This window comes from Pararge aegeria, chromosome 27 (genome assembly GCF_905163445.1).
Source record: "Pararge aegeria chromosome 27, ilParAegt1.1, whole genome shotgun sequence".
Taxonomy (NCBI): Eukaryota; Metazoa; Arthropoda; class Insecta; order Lepidoptera; family Nymphalidae; genus Pararge; species Pararge aegeria.
Window position 1 is genome coordinate 1962947 of NC_053206.1, and position 23814 is coordinate 1986760.

Consider the following 23814-nt stretch of genomic DNA (forward strand, 5'->3'; position numbering starts at 1 on the left):
TTAGCGGCACGTCTTTGTCAGTAGGGTGGTAACTAGCCACGGCCAAAGCCTCCCACCAGACCAGACCAGAGAAAAATCAGAAATTTTAAATTTCCGAATTGCCCCTACAAGGGATTGAACCCTGGACCGCCTACATAAATAAATATACTACGACAATACACACATCGCCATCTAGCCCCAAAGTAAGCGTAGCTTGTGTTATGGGTACTAAAATTACTGATAAATAGTTCTATGAATAATATGTATATGCAAACACTTAAAATATATATTTAGATAAACACCCAACACTAAAAAACATTCATGTTCATCACACTAACATTTACTAGTTATGGGATTCGAACCCACTACCTTGGATTCGGAAAGCAAGGAGGCCCACAGCCAATCGGCAGTTAAAAAGTAAACTCTGAGACCTAAATTCTCTCGATAAATTTTCATTCTTGAGAATCGTCACCTTTGCTAGTCGCCCTGTTCTGCTGGAAAAAAAAACAAGTACTAATGTTATTCAAAAACAATGCCACAAGAGACCCGCAACGTCAATGAAAAGCGGTTTTTTTTTTATGTGGCGACAATACACACACCGCCATCTAGCCCCAAAGTAAGCGTAGCTTGTGTTATGGGTACTAAGATAGCTGATGATTTTTTTTTTTTTTTTTTATGAATATAATACACATAAATACTTATAATACACAGATAAACACCCAGACACTGAAAAACATTCATGTTCATCACACAAACATTTTAAAGTTGTGGGAATCGAATCTTGGACTCAGAAAGATGTGTGTATTGTCGTAGTATATTTATTTTTTATTTTATTTTTTTAAACTTAATATGTACTAATGGTTTATAGCCTAAAAAATAACTTGAATGTACTTTGAGAAGTTTTTTTTTTATTTTTTCTAGCATTTTGTTAGCCCATGACTGCCTGGTGATCTCACCTGGTGGTAAGCTAACCAGTTAGGGAGTATATTAAGATCATACCCTTAAACGGTTTCTATACGAAGTCGTACCGGACCGCTTAATCGCTTTGTTGTACATCTAGCGGGAATCGAACCCTCCATCTTAAAAATACTTCGCCAGGGAGGTCATCAAACAAATTACCTCAGGTATTGCGATGCCACAAACTGCCTCTGTAGTGTTACGGGATCGACTCGCTCGCACCCTGGGGCCACGGTTCTTTTTCGGCCACGGCTTCTTCAGATGAGAGTGCAACACGTGATACCTCCTCTCCGAGGCGTTAACGAATGTCTTATCGCATGCGTGACATTTAAACGGCTTCAGAACTTTGTGGGTCTGTGAAACAAAAAAAAAACGTGTAAATGAAAACCGAAATATTATTTCACAGGCTTTGGAGGTACATTATTAAACTGTCTCTGATACTTATCTGTGAAACCGGAACGCTTATAGTTTTTGAATAAACCATTGCGATAGTTTTTACTGAATAGAATAGAATAGAAAAACTTTATTGCAACACAACAAAAAAAAGGAAAATACAAGGAAAACAGTAGTAATACTTAGTGCTAGGGTGCAAAGGCGGCTTTATCACTAAAAGTGATCTTTTAAAGGCAACCTGAGCGTACGAAGCCGATAAAAGAGTGGAAAATGGATGGTGTATGTTATATCTCTGTAACTACTTTTTTTTCTTTGGTGTACAATAAAAGTGTATTCATTCATTCATTCATTCATTGTTCCGATCGTCGTTTCAGTCAATGGCCTTCACGCGAAAAGCTTCGACCAACATCTCAAGAAGCTTTCGCTTGTTTGTTGGATCAAGGGTCGGATACAGAAGGCAGTAGTCCTTGAAACGGTGCGTATTGTGAAAAGGTTCCTCACTCTGGAGCCCTGACCGCCGGTTGCTTGGGCACTCAAAAGCCGCGCAAGCGTGTTTTTTATTTTTTTTAAACATTGTTAAAAATTAAAATAAAAAATATGAAAAAGAATAAATGATAGAATGTAAAAAAAATAATAAACTAATATATACTATAACATGCGTTACATACTAAGAGTAAGGTTTTAGCGTCTTACCAATATATGTCTCTTCATATTCGCCTTGTTCGAGAACTTCTTCCCACATGTGGGGCATCCAAAACTTGGCTGCGCCCCCGTGTGACTCTTGAGGTGAACTATTAGGTTAGATCTTTGGGAGTACTTCTTATTACACTTGTTGCACTGGTACTCCGGCTTGCTGGCGGCGTGAGCTGTCAGCACGTGGTCTCGCAGGAAGCAAGCCATCTGTAACAAGGCAATATAATATTTATTATATTATTTTTATGTATTTTGTATATATAGTATATTCAAATGTTATTGTATTAGTATGTAGAATTTTGTTATTATTTAGATATATTAAATATACTTAGTAGTTATGAAGTATATTGTACCTTTATTTGAACTATACCACAATTAAATCTTCTTACTCACATCCTGGGGTAGCTGGAAGAGATCTCTTATAGAGATAAGCTTTCCTTTGTACACTTCATGTATCTTATGTTCACAATCACAATTTATGGTACATAAATAATAAATAAATAAATAAGGCAAGGTTTCTACCTTAACTTTAGACGTTAGTGCCATCCCGAACATTGTTAGTATATTTTTATAATTTTTATTACTGTTTTTACCTACACTTGGAGGAATAATCAATTTTTATAAATTTTAAATGCATATAAAAATTTTCGGAACCGACATCTCTTCTCTCTCTTGTTTCAAGTAGTGTTTTGAAAAAAGAATAATGGCCTTTACTATAAAAGAAAAGTATAGGATCTATGGCGGCGACGCGAGTTTTGAAAAGATAGATTGGCGGGAAAAGTTAAGACGGTTGGCGGGCACTGCGTACACGCACAAAAGCACTGCATACCAAAAAATATTTACCAAGTTTGTAAACGCGTTTGGAACCATCGTAGCTTTAGGTTTAAGTTGGCGAAAGAAGTTAACACCATCCCCTTAAAATTATGTAAAATGTATGAACGGATCATAAGTGCCTGTGATAGGCCTACATGAATAAAGAAATTTTGAATTTGAATTAGAAACCTTGAAAAACCTTCTGCACGCCACTTAGTGGTAACTAGCCACGTCCGAAGCCTCCCACGAAATTATAAATACCCGACTTGGCCCCGCCGGGATTCGAACCGGGACCTTTTACAAGCCACAGCTGTTCACAAAAATATATCAAATAAATTTAAGAGAGAACGTGACTGCAATAATTTGAACATTAGAAGCAAAAATAAACTTGCAGTACAGTACACTAGACTACATAAAATAAGCAATTCGATTAAAGGAAATGGTATACAATTTTACAACAAGCTACCAGTTAATATCTTGGAGATGTCTCTGAAAAAGTTCAAAGTTTGTAATTAGCTGAAGCTTATAGAAAAGTCCTATTATAGTATAGAGGATAGCGGAAAGGTTAAAAAAAAGCTTGGGTGTGAACAATTGCTCTGAACAATTTGCTTCTTAAATATTTTCAAATGACAATGTGAGATGGTGATAACAAAAAGAACACCCGGCTAAGTTTGTTGTGGGCTTCTTCTTAGAGCAGGGCGCGTTTGGAACCCTCGTAGTTTTAGTTTTAAGTTGACGAATTTAGTTATCGCCATCAACTCACTTCTATGTCATATTTTACATGTAATGTACGCATCAAAAGTGCCATCTATGTGCCTATTTGAATAAAGAAATATTTGACTTTGACTTGACAGCGCTCTCCGCTGCGCCGGGGGGGTCATGTTTTGTCTCACCTTAAAAGATTTGCCGCACAACTCGCACAGTAAAGGCTTCGGAAATTGCGGCGGGAACTGAGTCTGATTCTTTTCCGGATGGAATCTCTTAAAATGATAATTATACAACTTGAAGCCTTTTAGTTTAGTACCGCACTGAAAAAAAAAATCTATTACTTTAGACAGCCGGTTGGCGCAGTGTGCAGCGACCCTGCTTTCTGAGTCCAAGGCCGTGGGTTCGATTCCAACAACTGAAAAGTGTTTGTGTGATGAGCATGGATCTTTTTCAGTGTCTGGGTGTTTATCTGTATATCATAAGTATTTATGTGTATTATATTCATAAAAATATTCATCAGTCATCTTAGTACCCATAACACAAGCTACGCTTACTTTGGGGCTAGATGGCAATGTGTGTATTGTCGTAGTATATTTATTTATATTTATTTACATTTTACATTTACATTACTCAGTGGTGAGGACATCGGCTTTACTTTCGTGAGGGCCGAGTTCGAATCCCACCCACCGAATCCTCCCACCTCTAAACATTTCTAAGTTATGTGAATTAAAATATCACTTGCTTCACTGCATGTCTGAGAGTTTTACGTAATGTTCTCAAAGGCGTGTGGAGTCCACCAATCCGTACTGGGCCAGCGTGGTGGACTACGGCCTTAACCCCTCCTCATTGTGGAAGGAGACGAGAGTGGGTTGATATGATGATGATATTCATATAGATAGTTAATTATTTATTTATTTGTATTTAGTTACAAGTATATTTATACTAGCTGTTGCCCGCGACTTCGTCTGCGTTTGATTTTGTTTTTTGATGTGGCATTAAATTTAGTAGTAGATCTAAAAAAAATAAAGTTTTCAGTATCGCTAAGCCTTAAATGAGGGGTTTGCTGCTGTCCGCTGGGGAGTTCTGCCCTCTGTCTCCAACCACATTCATCAGATCTACACAAAGGCAAAATTAAACACATACTATAACCTCTATAGTACAAAAATAATTATTTAAATCGATTATAATTTGTCGGAGTAATGGTGTAAAATCGTCAAACACTCATCCCCTCCCCAAAAGGAACCGAGCTTAATGTCTGCATAAAAAGTATCCTATATTACTTCTAACATTTCCAAAAATATGTTTACAAAGTTTCATGAGGATCGGTTAAGTAGTATTTGCGTGAAAGCGCATTTTTTTTAACTATTCCAGTTACCATGGAAACTAAATAATAAACCGTACATTTATCCCAATAGTTCTGATACTCTACATCCACCTCAATCTCTCGTAGGCTACTTTTCAGAAGTTACACTTCCGCCGTGTGTGAATAAATTGCACAGGTTTTTTTTTTGTCTTTGTACTTCACCTGTTCACATTCGACGAGCTGTGTTTTGCAAATGGCGCTGCGTCCAGTTCTTTTTACGACGGGTTCGTTTCTCTTGACGGGGTATCTGTTGAATCGGGGAATTAAATTAAATGACGGAAAACAAAGCGGTCATAGCTCAGTGGGTGAGGATTCCATGACAACATGATTCCTAAGTTAATTCTTGACCTACCAATGCATACATTTAAAAAATGTGTAGAAACGCATCTAGTACAGCGAGGTTACTATACATTTGATGAATTCCTCAATGACAAAGTAGAATGGAAGCAGCCAGCCTCGCTCTCATCTCCCGCAAGATAGCAAAATGATTGTAAATGTTGATGTTGGAAAAGAGCAACTACTGAGTTTCTTGCCGGCTCTTCTCGGTAGAATCTGCTTCCCGAACCGGTGGTAGAGCCACTACAAATATACATACTTGACGTTTCAAAAGTGCTTATAAAGTAGGCCTACTTGAAATAAATGAAATTGAATTTGAATTTGAAAAAAAAAACACAGCCCCTAGTTCCCGGCGGCCGTTATTCTTGGCTCTGGCAGCGGTTATGGTAACGGCGGGGGTGTTACAGACGACATTAAGCGCGTCGCAGGTAGCCGCTGGATCCCCTACAAAAGACCTATGTCCAGCAGTGGACGTCTATCGGTTGATATGATGATGACAACGATACCCCCTTTAGAGGAGGGAGTCCCACATAACCTCCGTCCTGCCCAAGGGTCGGAGGTAGCAAAAAAAATGTCTTCCAATTCGGAGAGCTGAGTTCGAATCCCAGCAGCACCTCGTATTTGTAGTATTATGTGATTGTAGTAATAACGTTATACAACTACTGCAATTCAAAGTCAAAGTCAAAGTCAAAAATATCTTTATTATATAAGACATGTGTACACGGTAGTGACATGATGGTAGTGAGATTTAAAACTTGAACGTGAAGGGTCTAATTAATGTTTTCTTGTTATGTACCCACAATTTGACGAATAAATAAATATATTATCAATGAACGTTTTTTTTCTCTTGACTTTACACAGATTAGCCAATGTCAGGTGTATAAGTTTAATAAAAGTTTGGGAAACTTTAAATATTAAATATCAGGAGAAATCGACTGACGAAAAGGGCGGGAAAATTCGCACATGGCGGATTCGGATTGGCGGATCGCATTTTTCTCAATGGACGTTACAAGTAACTCACGTATGTTTCGGTGAAACGCTCAAGTGAGCTTTATAAGCGACGTCGGTAGCGAAGCGTACGTTGCACGCCTCACATGCGGGACCGTCTGGCTTCTGAAATAGTTAAAATGCATATAAAAAATTTCGGAACTTGATCATTCCTCCAAGTGTAGGTAAAAACAATAATAAAAATTATAAAATTATATTAAAAAAAAAAGCAACGTGTCATCTCTTGTTACAAACGTGTCTCATTGTGATATGGACCTTTGAAAAAGTAGATCGAAACTGCAACGTTTCCTACTAGATGGCGCTACAGTCGCTGATGTAAAATGCATATAAAAAATTTCGGAACTTGATAATTCTTCCAAGTGTAGGTAAATACACTAGTAAAAATTTTTTAAATATAAAAAAAAAGCAACGTGTCATCTCTTGTTTCAATCGTCTCAATGTATTATGGACCTTTGAAAAAGTAGATCGGAACTGCAACGTTTCCTACTAGATGGCGCTACAGTCGCTGATGTAAAATGCATATAAAAAATTTCGAAACTTGATAATTCCTCCAAGTGTAGGTAAAAACACTAGTAAAAGTTTTTAAAATATAAAAAAAAGCAACGTGTCATCTCTTGTTTCAATCGTCTCAATGTATTATGGACCTTTGAAAAAGTAGATCGAAACTGCAACGTTTCCTACTAGATGGCGCTACAGTCGCTGATGTAAAATGCATATAAAAAATTTCAAAACTTGATAATTCCTCCAAGTGTAGGTAAAAACACTAGTAAAAGTTTTTAAAATATAAAAAAAAAGCAACGTGTCATTTCTGGTTTCAATCGTCTCAATGTATTATGGACCTTTGAAAAAGTAGATCGAAATTGCAATGTTTCCTACTAGATGGCGCTATAAGACTGATGTAAAATGCATATAAAAAATTTAGGAACTTGATCATTCCTTCAAGTGGAGGAGTGTTTGTGTGTAGCACTAATAAAAATATATAAAATATTAAAAAAAAGCAAGGCACTACAGTCGCTGATGTAAAATGCATACAAAAATTTTCGCAACCGACACGATTTGAGCCTACGACTCGCTGGCAATCGCGGCCTGAGCGCTTTAACCAATTAAGCTACGGCTCTCCCACTGCGATGCCGAAATTAGTATATGCTTTTCTGACATTGACTTTAGCCGATATCTCTAATTTTACCAAATTTGATGGTTAATTGCAGTGGCGTGCATTGGGTTACTTGCCAGGGTATGCATACAGCGGAGAAATAGCATAAAACGGCAAAAAATACATTAATTTATGGAGTTATATATAATTTTTAGGGTCAGCAGTGCTTTTGTACATGTATGAAGTGCACGCCACTAGTTAATTGGCTCCAATAAAAATAATAGTATAAGAAAAACTAAAAATCACGCTTTTATAAATAAACTATAAACAAAAAGGTTAGGAATTAGTTTGGTTTTTAATACCAAGCGTGTTTTTTAGTTTTTTGCTATGTTATATTTTTATAATTTCTATTAGTGTTTTTACCTACACTTGGAGGAATTAACAATTTTATAAATTTAAAATGCAAATAAAAATATAAAAAGCAATGTGTCATCTCTTGTTTCAAACCTTTGGAAAAGTAGATCGAAACTGCAACGTTTCCTACTAGATGACGCTACAGTCGCTATAAGACTGATGTGAAAGGCAAGCTACGGCTCGACGGTAGGAGAGCCGTAGCTTAATTGGTGAAAGCGCTCAGGCCGCGATTGCCCGAGAGTCGCAGGTTCAAATCCTGCCGGTTCCGAAAATTTTTATATGCATTTTAAATTTATAAATTTGATATGTTATGTTTTTTTTTTATTCATCTGTGGAGCACTCACCTCCACGTAGTCGAAGTGATGCTTGAAGTTGATGTGCATCTTTAGACCCTTCTCAGTGATGAACGAGAACCCGCACATCGTGCAAACTACGTCAGACGGGTGCCTTATGCGTAGGTGGGATAAATATGTAGTCTTTTTACTAAAACAAGATAGGAGACAAGATAGGAGACAAGATAGGAGACATTTAAAAAAAAGAAAAAAAAAAGCGGTATGTTCGATTCCCGGTAGGGCTATTTCATCATTTCGTCATTGTGAGATGGTGATAACAAAAAACAAAAACACCCGGCTAAGTTTGTTGTGGGCTTCTTCTTAGACCAGGACGCGTTTGGAACCCTCTTAGCTTTAGTTTTAAGTTTACGAATGTGGTTATCGCCATCATCTCACTACCGTGTAATTCTTATGTACGCATCAAAAGTGTCAACTATGGGCCTAATTGAATAAAGATATTTTTGACTTTGACTTTGACATCATCATCACATCAACCGATAGACGTCCACTGCTGGACATAGGTCTTTTGTAGGGAGTTCCAAGTTCCACGGTCCTAGGCCGCTTGTTTCTAGCGGCTCGTCTGTCCAACTCGTTTACCGGTCGCCTATTCCAGCACCTTAAGACCCCAACGTCCATCGGTTCTCCGAGCTATGTGCCACGCCCATTTATTTATTTTATTTTATTTATTTATACACTTTATTTGAACACCATAAATAGAAAAAAAAAACAATGGACATAACAAAAATAAACTTAAAAAGTAGGATACAAAGGGCGGCCTTATCGCTTAGTAGCGATCTCTTCAAGGCAACCTTAGGATTAGGAAGGCCATTGCCACTTCGGTTTCGCGACTCGCTGATCTACGTCGGTAACTCTAATTCTTCTACGAATATTCTCATTTCTGATTCGATCACGTAGAGACACTCCGAACTTAGCTTTCTCATATAGCTAGCGACCATGTTTCGGAACGATGACGACTTCGATCTTCAGGCAGTGAAGGATTTTGGAAGGAAAGATGTCATAAAGTATTCCGAAAGCTGCCCATTTGATACTGGGTAAATGATAAAGGGTTGTATGGAATAGATTGTTTTAGCAATAAACCCGCCTTTGCATACCTCATATTATTGCTTCTTCTTAGACCAGCGCGTTTGGAACCCTCGTAGCTTTAGTTTTAAGTTGACGAATTTATTTATCGCCATCAACTCACTCCTATGTCATATTTTACATGTAATGTACGCATCTAAAGTGCCATCTATGTGCCTATTTGTATAAAGAAATATTTGACTTTGACTTTGACATAGGTCCTTTGCAGGGAATTGGAATCCCCACCTATGTCCAGCAGTGGACGTCGATCGCTTGAAGAGATGATGATGAACAAGCGTAGAGCTAAAGAAGCGGAAGTATCACTCACCTGTACTCCTCATCACAATGCTGGCATTTGAATTTGAGACCTTTATGCCAGCGTCCGTGGTTCACTGCTGAATTCCTGAAACAAATTTTGATCAAAATTTAGAAACGCACATAACTTAGAAACGTTAGAGGTGCGTGCTGGGATTCGAACTCGGCCCCCCGAAATGTAAGGTATCCTACCCATTCCGCATTTGATAGTTTTTTTTGATAACCTCCCTGGCGCAAAGGTGAGCGCTGTGAAATTAAACTGGGGTTCCCCGGTTCGATTCCCGACAGGGCATTTTAGGAATTTATAATTTCCGAATTTCCTCTGGTCTGGTCTGGTAAGAGGCTTTTTGTTACCACCCTACCGACAAAGACGTGCCGCTAAGCGATTAAGTGCGATTTAGATTCCGGTGCGATGTCACGTAGAAAACGATTAGGGGTATGACTACCATACTCCCTAACGAGTTAGCCCGCTACATCACATACCACCAGGTGAGATTGCAGTAAAGGGCTAACTTGTAGTGGAATAAAAAAATAAAAAGTTTATGTAATACTTTATTCCAGGGCTTCCTACTTGTGGTTACTGTGACTTACTTGTGGTTACTGTGACTTACTTGTGGTTACGGGGACTTACTTGTGGTTAGTGACTTACTTGTGGTTACTGTGACTTACAAGTGGTTACTGTGACTTACTTGTAGTTACTGTGACTTACTTGTGGTTATTGTGACTTACTTGTGGTTACGGTGACTTACTTATGGTTACTGTGCCTTACTAGTGGTTACTGTGACTTACTAGTGGTTACTGTGACTTACTTGTGGTTAGTGACTTACTAGTGGTTACTGTGACTTACTTGTGGTTACTGTGACTTACTTGTCGTTACTGTGACTTACTTGTGGTTACGGTGACTTACTTATGGTTTCTGTGACTTACTTGTGGTTACTGTGACTTACTTGTGGTTACTGTGACTTACTTGTGGTTAGTGACTTACTTGTGGTTACTGTGACTTACTTGTAGTTACTGTGACTTACTTGTAGTTACTGTGACTTACTTGTGGTTATTGTGACTTACTTGTGGTTACAGTGACTTACTTATGGTTACTGTGGCTTACTTGTGGTTACTGTGACTTACTTGTGGTTACTGTGACTTACTTGTGGTTACTGTGACTTACTTGTGGTTGGTCACCAATGGACAGCTCTTGCAACTGAATCTCATGCTGTGACTTTGGTTGATATGATGACGCAATAAACTTTCCGTTTTGAAGTACATCTTGCATATAGGACATTCGGCCGGTCCAAATATCTGGAAACCAAAAAAAATCGTATGTTTACGTTTAACACAATCCCGCAGGAACCTGAGAAAAATATTAATAGTTCAAAAAAACAAAAAAAAAATACGTTTGGTATAAAAAAACAATACTAATTTCTACCTTTTAGTTTAGTTTAATTATAAAAGCGTGATTTTTAGTTATAATATAAAGATAAACACCCAGACACTGAAAAACATGAATGTTCATCACACAAACATTTTTTCCAGTTGTGGGAATCGAACCCACGGCTTTGGACGCGGAAAGCGGGATCGCTGCCCACTGCGCCAACCGGCTGTCTAAAGTTTCTCTGTGCTTGTTCTGTGCGGAAAGTTTTTATTTTACTTGGATAAGTGTACGTTTTTTGAAAATACTTACGTCGCTATGTCTCTTCATGTGAGATTCGTAAGTGGACATGGTACCAAATCCCTTATAACATACTCTGCATTTGTGTGGAGAGTTTTTGTAATTATCCGATTTCTTTCGCCTCTGTATATCTGCTAACTGCTCTTTGTGATTCAACTTTGTAATCCTAAACGCCTTTAGATCCTCCTGAACGGTGTTAACAACTGTGTTAAATGTATCGTAATTGTGTCCTGCGTCATTTTTAGGTGTATCCTTGCGTTTCCTTTTCGGTGCATCAATATCCTGTACATCACCAATACAGACAAGTTCCATGTCACTATCGGCATTCGAATCGCCACCGCAGAATTCATCAGTCTCGCAGCGGTCGTTGAACAAGTTGTTTTTGATTCCCTCCTCATTCGCTAATTTATTGTCACTGTATAGGAACTCTGTATCGTTGTCTATATCATCGTTCAGAAATTCGTCATCACTTTTTATGTCGGCGAGTTCTTTTTTGGGTTCAATTATTATTTCGATGTCTCCATTATCTTCTTTGGCTACAGATGGAAAAAAACTACGTTTTTTTCATGTTTTATTTGTAACTTTCAAACTCACAGGAATTTCGGACGGAGTACCTATGCCCATTTAATGAAGGAATGCATGCATGAATGAATATGCGTTTTAATGAATGCATGCCTAAATTGATGAATGCATGAATACATGCATGAATATACCACAAATAAGTCAGATAACAGAAAAACTATCGGAACACACTATATACAATTTATAAAAACATGCATGCAATTGAGTATTTGTTGCAGGCAGTCCTTCCTACTCGTAAGAGTATCTTATTATATTAAAGCATGCGTAATTGAATGAATGCCTACACTTTGTACACCTCAAAAGTGCAGAAAACAGAAAAATAACGAAACATGTGCAATGTCCTTCGTATTGTGAACGGGATGCGGTTATAAAGCTATATTTTACATATTCGTTGGTTGATAGATAAATTCATGTCAGACTCGATGAATGAATGCATACATGATTGAATGAATACATGAATGCATAAATGATAAAATGAATACACTTTTATTGTACACACACGGTTTCGGATTCATTGTTCCAAACAAGGGACGCGGTTAAAAGCGAGAGTAATTTTTAGTTGTCACATGCATGTGAATAAAGGTAGTACAAACGACCCTAGTCCTTGACCGCAATCTTGTCGCCCTCTCTGGCGCAGCGAGGAGCATTGTGGTTTTAACTTGGAGGTTCCGGGTTCGATTCCCGGCTAGGGATATTTGGAAATTTATTATTTGTCCGGTGGGAGGCATCGGCCGTGGCTAGTTACCACCCTACCGACGAAGACGTGTCGCTAAAATTCAAAAAATTCAAATATTTCAAGTTCAAAATTCATTTATTTCAAGTAGGCCTAATAATATAAGCACTTTTGAAACGTCAAGTCTGTCTGTTACCAATTTTTGTAAATTTAAAATGCATATAAAAATTTTCGGAACCGACAGGATTTGAATCTGCGACTCTCGGGCCATCGCGGCCTGAGCGCTTTCTCCAATTAAGCTACGGCTCTCCTACCCTCGATGCCGAATTTAGTATATGCCTTTCACATCAGTCTTATAGCGACTGTAGCGTCATCTAGTAGGAAACGTTGCAGTTTCGATCTACTTTTTCAAAGGTACACATTACAATGAGACACGTTTGAAACAAGAGATGACACATTGCTTTTTTATATTTTTATAATTTTTATTAGTGTTTTTGTCTGTGACCATTTCTTGTAAGTCGACTGTTTATATCCACTTTTTGTTTATAAAGACTAATATGTTGTCATACAAATACTATATTGTTTTAAATATATTGTGAGGCTACCGTAAGGATACCTTTTTCTTTAAACTTCTCACGGAGGTATTCACGTGACTTAAGTTTATATATTGACCGTACAGCTCTTTTCATAGGGATTATTATGTTTTAAATAAAAGTGCCATACACCCTAACAGGTTAGCCCGCTACAATCTCAGACTGTATTATCACTTGAATTTTAAAATGTAAAATGTAAATTGTTGATATTTGAAAAGAGCAACTGCCGAGTTTCTTGCCGGCTTCTTCTCGGTAGAACCTGCCTTCCGAACCGGTGGTAGAGTCACACAGACAGACTTTACGTTTCAAAAGTGCTTATTAGACCTACGTGAAATAACTTAATTTTGAATTTGTAATTTTGAATCACCACCCTGGTATATTCCTTTACTAGCATCTTATGACAGCCTTGAGAATGCAGTGGTGGTGCCAACTGGTTGACGGCCGATTGGCGCAGTGGGCAGCGACCCTGCTTTCTGAGTCCAAGGCTTTGGGTTCGATTCCCACAACTGGAAAATGTTTGTGTGAGGAACATGAAAGCTTTTTAGTGTCTGGGTGTTTATATGTGTATTATAAGTATTTATGTATATCTTAATATATATAAATCTCCTGTCACGATGTTTGTCCTCAATGGACTCCTAAACTACTTAACCGATTTTAAATTAAATTGGCACACCGTGAGCAGTCTGGTCCAACTTAAGAGATAGGATAGCTTAGATCTTTAATTATAGTCGCAATTTTATTTTATTGCAAATTATTTGTCTATAATTAATTGACAGTCACATGTTATATATATACTACTATACTCATTTAAGGCTTAGCGATACTGAATACTTTAAAAACAATATCAAACGCAGACGAAGTCGCGGGCAATAGCTAGTTATTCATAAAAATATTCATCAGTCATCTTAGTACCCATAACACAAGCTACGCTTACTTTGGGACTAGATGGCGGTGTGTGTATTGTCGTAGTATATTTATATTATTAATAAAAAATAAATAAAAAAAACTGGGCAAATTGGGCATACTCCGAACAAAATTCCCTTGAGTTTGAAGCCATTATACATTTTTACGTCTGTTTTACATCACTTTTTAGTTCCATTTTAACTTGAAGTGGTCGGTCTTGCACAAGGTAAGAATAGTCACAGTGATCTGGTTCAAACATCTTCTTTGTTATATTAGAAGTTAGATAATTTTTTGATCTATTAATTCTCCTTACGTTTTGTGTTGTTAACTGAAAATTAAAACGTTCATTTTATTCTATTTCAATAGCTAATATCGGTATATTAGTTATTGAAATAGAATAAAAGGTAAAAGCATTATTGATTAATTTTGTATCTAAATTCTAAAGAGATTAGTATTTTAGGACGGCCGATTGGCGCAGTGGGCAGCGACCCTGCTTTCTGAGTCCATAACCGTGTGTTCGATACCCACAAGTGGAACATACGAGTATGTGTGAAGAACATGAATGTTTTTCAGTGTCTGGGTGTTTATCTGTACATTATAAGTATTATAAATAAACAAAATAGCCTTTTATTTCAGAGAAAAGTTACATTGAGTTTTAAATTTCATTTTATCATTAAAACATGTCCCTTAGCTCTGTGTGCCTCACGGCGAAGGCCTCCTCCTTCTTACGATACTGTGCCACCCTTCTCCATAGTGGACCAGCTGTAAGTTTCAGCTCGTCTTCCTAACGTCTTTGCTGCCGACCCTTATTTCTTTGTCCATCTCGTGGATACCAATGAGTTACTAGGGTACTCCACTTGCCTTGGTTGTCTCGTAGCATGTGACATTATAAGTATTACCATACCCTTTTTGTTTCTTTTTTTTTTTAATCGAGAAGGAAAAAATGCCTTCGGCCTTCTGCCTGGTGGGCATGTCCGGCTTGCACGTAATAAAACAACCCCCCCTATCTGCCAGGTCTATCTGCCATCTGCATACCCTGTGCTTACCCTCTATGCACGCCACTGCCGTTGTGCCAGGGAGGTCGTCAAAACAACAACTTTTACTACAAAACAACTGTTACTTTTACTATTCAGTTAACAAATGCAGTTATCACCATCACTAACATTAGTGTAACATGTTAAATGTATGAACGCTTCATAAGTGCCTGAAATAAGGTCTACATGAATAAAACATTTTTGAATTTGAATTCGATGCATAAACTTTTTTTTTTTTTTTAGTAAAGGCTTTGTTCAACACTGGACATGTCACTCTCATAGTTAAGTATATTTCATATGGCAAATTAAATCAAAAGAATTTTTCTCAAGAAAATTGGTCTTTTTCCTTGGTTATCCGATATTTGGTATCGGTAAGGTTGTCTTCCCCAACAAGTAAGCGACGACTACTACTGTTATTATTAATGACAATTTTTTTTTTTTTTTAATCAACGATAGGCCAGCGCTTGACGACAATCATGCCCGTTAGAAAGCAATGATGAGGTCTAGGTTGGAGCACGCTTGCCTAGAAAAAGCCTATTCACTCTAGCCTTGAAGGTACTCAAATTATACGTGGCAGGAAACACAGTTGCCGAGAGGGCGTTCCACATCTTAGCGGCACGTATCAGAAACGTGGATAAAAAACGTTTCGTGCGTGTTGACGGAATATCAACCACATAAGGATGCCACCGCTCACGGTGTCTCGCTGTTCTGTGGTAGAACGGGAAAGGAGGAACAAGATTGTGAAGTTCCTGAGCACACTCACCGAAGTATATCCGGTAAAAAACCGATAAAAAAATCCGATAAACAGGCAACATTTCGTCGGTGCTGGAGACTATGTAGTTTCGCCTGTGTTAACTTTTACTACAAAACAACTGTTACTTGTACTATAAAACTACTGTTATTATTAATGAACGTTTATGGACTCAATCTGCATTTTGTAGGATGAGTTCCTTGCATGTTTGCCAATTGCCATAGACGATGGTTTCCCATTTAACATCACGGGCCATCTGCTAGCTCCATCAAATATCGCTATAAAAGCAAAAAGTAGAAAGGTGGTGTGCAAAACAAAATGTAACTCACCAAATCATGCTTACTTGATAATATGGATAATAAGTTATAAGCTCTCAAACTCTTTTCTCTGAACTTATTACAGTTAATCAATCTCTGCGCACATTCTGTGCAAAATTGTTTGTCATAGGGCATCTTATATTGAAGCTGAAACAAAGATAAGCTGTTTTGAGAAATCAGAAGTCAAACAGTGCTTTCCAAAATTCTAAATCAGATATAGCCCTAACATCACATGCAAAATTAAAATCATGTGACTCCTGCTACCTTATTAGGTAAGCGTAGCGTAGGTACTGTGCGCGTGTCGGTCTTTTATCTTCAATAGGGTTGTCATAAGTACACAATTAGAATGCTTTGAATTTGTTTGTACGTAGAAATAAATATGCTTCTTTTGATTTAATTTGCCATATGAAATATACTTATAACTATGAGAGTGACATGTCCAGTGTTGAACAAAGCCTTTATTAAAAAAAAAAAATTGGTTGCCTGTAAAGTCGGTATACGGGCGAAAGTTTTACGTGACGACTTTGAGTGGTAAAATAATTTTAATGTGAATATTCATTCGTATAGTAGGAAGAAGGATGAAATAATAGTAACAATTTAAAACATTTATTTATACAAAGAATTATATTTAAAACATTAATTTATACAAAGAATCTCGCACTGAATTTCATATTAACAAAATTTTATTTTTACCTTTACACATATACATACGTATTTATATACAAATATACATACAATAACTTGCAATACATTTGCGTACAATGAAACAGCGTTTACTACAAAGGGACGCGTGCCTTTCACTTTTTATGTCTGTCTCTCTCGCTCTTAGGCGGGCGCGTGCCTCTCACTCGCTCTCATTGTGAGCGTATAACGTGAGCGGAGCGTAACGCAGTTTCTTGAAATGCCACCCGGCAAACCAATTTATAAGACGTTGTCACGTCAAAAAAAGTTTATGCATCAAATTCAAAAATGTTTTATTCATGTACACCTTATTACAGGCACTCATGAAGCGTTCATACATTTAAAATGTTACACTAATGTTAGTGATGGTGATAACTGCATTCGTTAACTGATAACTAAAGCTAGGGGGGTTCCTAACGCGCCCTGGTCTAAGAAGAGCCCACAACAAACTTAGACAGGTTGTTTTTTTGTTATCACCATCTCACAGTCCAGTTCATGTTGAGCTATGGAGTTAGAGCAATTCATACCCAAGCTTTTCTATCATACATGTAATCCTTAATATTATAATAGGATTTTTCCAACAACCTAACCCGCTAGTTGTCTATAAATAACTAAAAATATCTTGGGTTTCATTTGGATCAAATTGGGCTTTATAATTAATTGAATTACCTTCGGCATAAATAATAATCTGTAGAGCCCGTAACCTAATGAGAGTATTGGTTTTCATCCAGTGACATATCCCCATTAAGAAGATTATTTTTGTTCAAACCAAAATACTATGCTTAAGTTTCAAGAATAAGTTTTCGATGCATTTACAAGATACAATGTTCCTCGGACACAATGTTTGAATCATCAAGCATAGATATCAAGACCTAAATGCAAAATCGGCAAGTAAAAAGATCTTAGAGGGTACATCCAATACTAATAAAATACTATTAATAAAATAACTTACTGATTTTCCTATTAAGTTTTTATAAGCCTCACCCAAGTTATATTTGTCCTCTGGGTACAGTGTACAGTCAGTGTTCAGACAACACAGGCAGAACTGAAAAAAGCAATCTATATATGTATATAAAAGAGAGTGTGTGGGTATGTTACGTATAGGGTCCGAATCGGCTGGACCGATTTTAACGAAACTTTCAGGGAATCTCCGGATTGACCTGGCAAGTAATCCTGTAAAGTTTTTGTGACGATCGGAGCACTCCTATTTTTGAACTGTCAAATACACCTTTTATTAACTATGATGATATTCTATTGTTGGGTGTACATGGGTGTAGATAATGATCTCCACCCGCTCGAGAAGAGAATAGAAGAGAATGAATATGGTGAGAAATAAATGATTTAATATATTATGAGACTTAAATAAAAAATTTAATGATGTAAGTTTATTGTTTAAATAAAATAAAGCAAAAACAAGCCCGGCGAAGCGGGCTGGGTACGCTAGTTTATATATAAATTTTCTTTGGTCGTCCACCAGACGAGACCAAAGAAAATTCAGGAATTTTAAATTGCGAAAATGCCGGTAATCGAATCTGGGACTTACTTAAATAAATAAATATACTACGAAAATACAGACATCGTCATCTAGCACCAAAGTAAGCGTAGCTTGTGTTCTGGGTACTAAGATGACTGATGAATATATTTATGATTAAGTGTTTAAACACACTATACCGAAAATACGCGACCGAAGCTCAGCGTGACTACGCCTGCAATGTATTTTATTAACTGATGACACACCAAACCGAAATCACGTCGCGTTATAACGTACAGCCGAACTTCGGTCGGGCGTAAGTTCTAAAGCTTCAGCAATTGCTATTACTGTAAAATAGTCCATTTTTTGGGTTTCGCACCTCAAAAATAACAACGGAACCTTAAGAAGATCACTTCGTTTTGCGTACTGTGTAGATAACACGGCACGACGCCACGACAACGCTTGAGACACTGAATACCCACCACACAAAGTTACACAACTGAATTTCTGCCGCGTAATTTCGGCTCTTATCGTGTGTCATATCAGCCGAATGCGTTGGAACGTAAAATCAGCCATGGAACTTCGGTCGCGTATTTTCGGCATAGTGTGTTTAAACACTAATATACACAAATGGTGCAAGTGCAGCTCCTTGCCGCGTCATCTCGGTATAGAAACTGCCTTCCGAACCAATAGAAACTCACTTCAAAGGTGTTTATTTAAGTAAGCTACTTGAAATGAATTATTTTGAGTTTCGAATGCCTAGATGAAAAAGGCCAGTGACCGTGTACGGCCGCGCAGTCTCTTAGCGGTGCTATACCTGTGCTAGTGATGGTGAAGTACGCTTTAACTCCATATTGCTCTAGTGGTTTGTTTAAAACAGTTAAGTTACATCACCCTATGAGAATAATAAACACAACTAAAAGGTTCATGAAGCATTTTCAAGATTTTGGTAATTGCTTTGTTGTTGTTTTTGATTTATTTCAATTTTATCTAGCAAGCAACTTGTCAAGTGCGATGACAGCTTCAGAAGCACAGACCACAGACCAGTAAATAAATATTCAGAAGTTCAGCTGTCAGTGCTGCCAGTTGTTACCTTGAAATTCAAAAACAGCATCCCGTCATTGGCGAAGTAAACTGTGCCGTGCAGGCATGACAAAAAGCCATTAACTTAAAGAAGAAGAAGAAACAGCATTTGGACATGTTCCAATGAAAAGAGCTAGCACCTCTTTTGATTTTTGATTGGGGTGCTAGCGCAAGTGCTAAAATCTAAAGCATTTTTTGGTATTTTACAAATATTTTGTATTTTATAAATAAAGCCGTAATAAGCCATGTCAGGGGAAGCGTCTAAATACATTAACTGACCAGTAGGGCAAGCACGGACGGGAGATAAAAGTTATATCCCCAAATTATATCTCCTGACATAATTAACGTGCCCACCTGCAAAATCACTGGAACATGGAATAGGAGAAGTTTACCCCCGTTAATAATACACATATGTTATATGGATATTATTTCTACCTGTGCACCAGTGCTCTGAGAGTTGATAAAGCAGTGGGAGAAGATAAATTTATATCCTTTCCCCGGGGATATAATTGTGTCCTGCCCGTGCTAGCCATGCTGTTGCTAAAGCTGTTTTCCACTGTATGCAATTTTATAATCCGATCCCTAGATTTTGGTGGTAACAGCTTATTTATTTGCGATTCGTGGCTCAATTATTATTTATCCCGGCAGAGGAAAATCTACTATTGCTCGGCTTAACCGAGTAAAAGAAACATTTTTAATTATTACTACCACAAAGCCAGCATCATTCGCTGCATACAGCCTATATTAAAAATATAATACAGGCAATATTTTCATATTTGAAACACAACTCATTAACAATTGTGAATAATTTCATCAAATGAAATCTTCATTTATCATGGGTACCTACTATTTTTAGTCACATAAAAACTGTTGGTATTAAATTGCCCGGTTAAATTAAATATGGTCCACCTTAATAGATATAAATTGTAGTGAGGCACAAACTAAAATTAATCGGGACGTCATAAATAAAACACAAGTGCGGTAATGTTAAAGTTTTTACCATGTAATCATATATTTTGGTATAGCAATACTGTATATTGTATGTCATATTTTTGTGCTTGGCTGGCGGATAGATGGCGTTGCTTTTCTGAAATCTTATTTGTTTTAAATTGCTTATAGAAGGTACCTACATACTACGTTACATACAGACTACAGTGTATTAGGGACATTTAATATTTTTTTATTGTATTAACCTTATTCCAATTTTCAAAAACAGGTAACACATGTTTCTTAATTTTGAATTAAGAACCAAAGTGCCATGGACATAACTTGAAAAATAACAGACTTTCATACAAATCTAAAACCTCGATTTAAACCCCACCCCAAGGGGGATACTTATCAGAATAAAACTTTCTTACTTTTTAGTCATAAAAAAAAACATAGATATAGATAAAAAAAGAAAACAAGGAAAATAATATTATTTGTCAAAACGCGCGGAACTCTGGCGATATAAGTCTGATTAAAAAATTTAATCTTTAGATTTGATAGCCCAATGCGCCGAGTTGATGCGGTGGGTCAGGGTATGTTGTGTACGATAACGGAAGAAATTTTGTATGAAAAACTTATCAGAATCCGTACGCGGACGAAGTTATATATTAGTTAATTCTATGACCTAGCTTCTCTAGATAAATAAACTTAATTAAGATTCTTATTCTTGCCACATATCAGCTTGGCTAATCTCATTGTCCTCCTGAAAAAAAAAATAGTGCTGATGTAATTAAAAAACCGGCTAAATGCGAGTCGGACTCTCCCACGAAGAGTTCCATTTATCCTATACATCTATAAAACCCATTTACCAGCCATTTTGTGTATCTATAAAATCTTTTTATATCTATGAAAAACCTAAATATATGTGGAATGGGAGCCCACATAAATATTCATTTTATTCTGTTTTTAGTATTTGTTGTTATAGCGGCGTCAGAAATAAATCATCTTTGACGACTATCTAACTAAAACGGTTCATGAGATACGGCGTGGTGACAGACAGACAGACAGATCTACAAAAGATAGACGGATGGACAGCGAAATCTTAGTAAAAGGGTCCCGTTTGTTTTATAAGTGTTTGAATGAATGAATGAATACACTTTTATTGTACACCAAAGAAAAAAAAAGTAGTTACAAAGATATAAATACATATAAAGAGAGTACAAGTTGGTGGCCTTATCGCTACATAGCGATTTCTTCCAGGCAACCAATGGCGTAAAAGGAAAAAACATAGAAAAGAGGTAGGCGGTGCAATAAATAAGATTTAAAATTATACAAATATAATATAAATAAAATATATATATATAAATATAACTATAATATATATATATATATATAAATATTTTACATATAAATACAAATAAAAAAATAACATAAATACCTATATAAAGTGTTTATGTATATTATTCATAATAATATTCATCCTATTTCATCATAAGCTACGCTTACTTTGGGGCTAGATGGCGATGTTTTAGAATTGCTGTGTCCCAGTCTGAAGGGCGTGGTTGCCGTTGGTAATATAGGCTCGGTATTTTTTTTTTGTTAAATAGAAGAAAAAAACAAGCAAAAAAAAAAAAAAAAAGATTATCATCGGGACTCGAACCCGGGTAATTAAACTTCGGGACTGTCCTTGAAAAATTAAAAAAAATAGGTTTACTTATGGTAGCCTCACAATATATTTATAACAATATAGTATTTGTAAGACAACATATTAGTCTTTATATACAAAAAGTAGATATAAACAGTTGACTTACAAGAAATGGTAATAAATTAGTTACTTCTGCATATTGTCTGCAAAAGGTACAGAAGTCATTTGTGGGATTGAGTATACGCTTTTATAATATGACTAGCCGTTTCCAGCCCGCTTCGCTGGGCGAATTGAAAAAGGAAATAAATTACATTTTATGTTTCATTTTTATTTATTTTTTTCATATTTTTATTATTCTCCTTTTTTTTTATTTTTGTATGAACATAAATAGGCCCCGCGGATAGAACTGTAAGCATCGATATTGTTTAGACTTACTCAAATTCCAAATTCCATCGATTTAGCCTGTATCTTTCATCCAGGTGATTTTTCTCACTAATATTCATTGTAACTTTCAATGTGCAATCATTATAACATTTCCGTGCCTTTCTTCCAAAAATTAATAATAATTGACATGAAGAAAAAAATTTGAAATGAGCATTGAAAGTTTAAGTTAAAGTCATTGCAAGTCTCATATGTGAAGTTGAAATCTGTCTAGGTTCAAGTGCGACGAATTTTCTGTTAACTAAAATTTTCTCCGTGACATCAATTTTTTATAGAAAATTAATAGTGCATTAATTATGGAATTCTATTGGAATAAGTAACTAAATTTCTTTTCCACATCTCATGTGCTTGGAAAATGCATTCATTTTAATCTGTTACATTTCCGCGATCCCGCAATAAAAGAATTCGTCGGTTATGTAGTCTGCAAAAGTAAAATGAATGTAAAATTCTTAGTCCGTTGATTGGATAGCTACATGTAAAGTTAAGTTTTTGAAACCTCTCAATGACTTTTTCTCCGCTGCCAAAAAGACGATTGTTGTAAGGAAATAGACGAATATCCCTACATACACGAAGATCCCCACCAAATTTGGAGTTACAGGTTAGAAATAAAAAATTTAGATTTTAACACCCACCCCCGCAATTCCTGTCGGAAGTAGACTTTATTGAAATCCATTTTGAGATGTTCTTTATGTGAATAATAAAATATTCCTACCATATTTAGAATTTTTAGAAGCTATATTTCGAAATTGAAATTTTTTATTGTTAACACCCACCCCCGCGAACCTTATTGGAGGTGATTCATTGTAAAATCCGCTCGAAGATCATTTTTATATTACATATAGAACACTCTCACTAAATTTGGAGTCTATAGGAGCTATCGCTAGGAAATTGAAAATTTTCATTGTTAACGCCCCCGCAATCTTCTTTGGGGTGGGATATCGTAAAATTTGTTCATAAATCATTTTTACATCACTTATAGAAAATTCCTACAAAATTTGGAGCTTGTAGGAGCTTTAGCTGGAAAATTAAAAATATTAATTGTTAATACCCACCCCCGCAACCCCCTGTGGGGTGAGCTATCGTAAAATTCGTTCATAGCCTATTTCTACACCTCTTACAGAAGATTCCTACCAAATTTGAAGTCTATAGGAGCTATAGTTTAAAAACGGGAATTGTTCATTGTTAACGCCCCCGCAATCCTCTTTGGGGAATGAATTTCTTAAAATCTATTCATAGCTGACCTCTACATAGCAAAAGTAATATTCCTACCAAGTTTCACGTTTCTAAGTCTTATGGTTCCCGAGATTTCGTGGTGAGTTAAATTAAAATTAAATTAAATTAAATTAAAAATTCATTTATTTATGATCAGATTACATTGGATCAATAACAATAGAGACGATGGCGACAGGAAAAGTTTAAAACTGCGTTCCAGCCGCCGCGCCCACCTCCGAAACTAAAGCTATGATTATATTATGTTCTAAACCAAGTTGTTGTATAAATAAAGTATACAGTTAGTTCAGCATGCAAGAAACATAATAATTGTTGTGTGTATGTGTGCGTGTG

The 23814-nt window shown here is 36.5% G+C and overlaps 2 protein-coding genes across 7 annotated transcripts in view; both read right to left on the bottom strand.

Moving 5' to 3' along the window:
* Positions 1–263: 263 nt before the first annotated feature.
* Positions 264–19168, bottom strand: LOC120635874 (zinc finger protein 699-like). Of its 5 annotated transcripts, none has more exons than XM_039907081.1 (14): positions 18973–19168; positions 17637–17729; positions 16016–16150; positions 14085–14229; positions 11163–11686; positions 10650–10780; positions 9498–9572; positions 8102–8240; positions 6264–6355; positions 5069–5153; positions 3729–3815; positions 2023–2229; positions 1099–1290; positions 264–473 (listed from the first exon to the last, which is right to left on the bottom strand). In XM_039907081.1, exons 1-14 carry the CDS (start codon positions 19006–19008, stop codon positions 432–434), a joined length of 1983 nt encoding a protein of 660 aa, XP_039763015.1. In that variant the 5' UTR covers positions 19009–19168; the 3' UTR covers positions 264–431. The 5 variants fall into 5 exon arrangements, with proteins under 5 accessions (XP_039763015.1, XP_039763014.1, XP_039763013.1 ...); XM_039907080.1 differs by having other exon boundaries at positions 264–470; positions 3729–3863; XM_039907079.1 differs by having other exon boundaries at positions 3729–3863.
* A 1052-nt stretch (positions 19169–20220) lies between these two features.
* LOC120635873 (zinc finger protein draculin-like) overlaps positions 20221–23814 on the bottom strand; it is a 34288-nt gene continuing 30694 nt past the window's right edge. For both annotated transcript variants that reach the window (XM_039907077.1, XM_039907078.1), the window contains one exon: positions 20221–20928. In XM_039907077.1, coding sequence (XP_039763011.1) covers positions 20887–20928 — 42 coding nt within the window. In that variant the 3' untranslated portion in view covers positions 20221–20886. The remainder of the gene's footprint in view (positions 20929–23814) is intronic.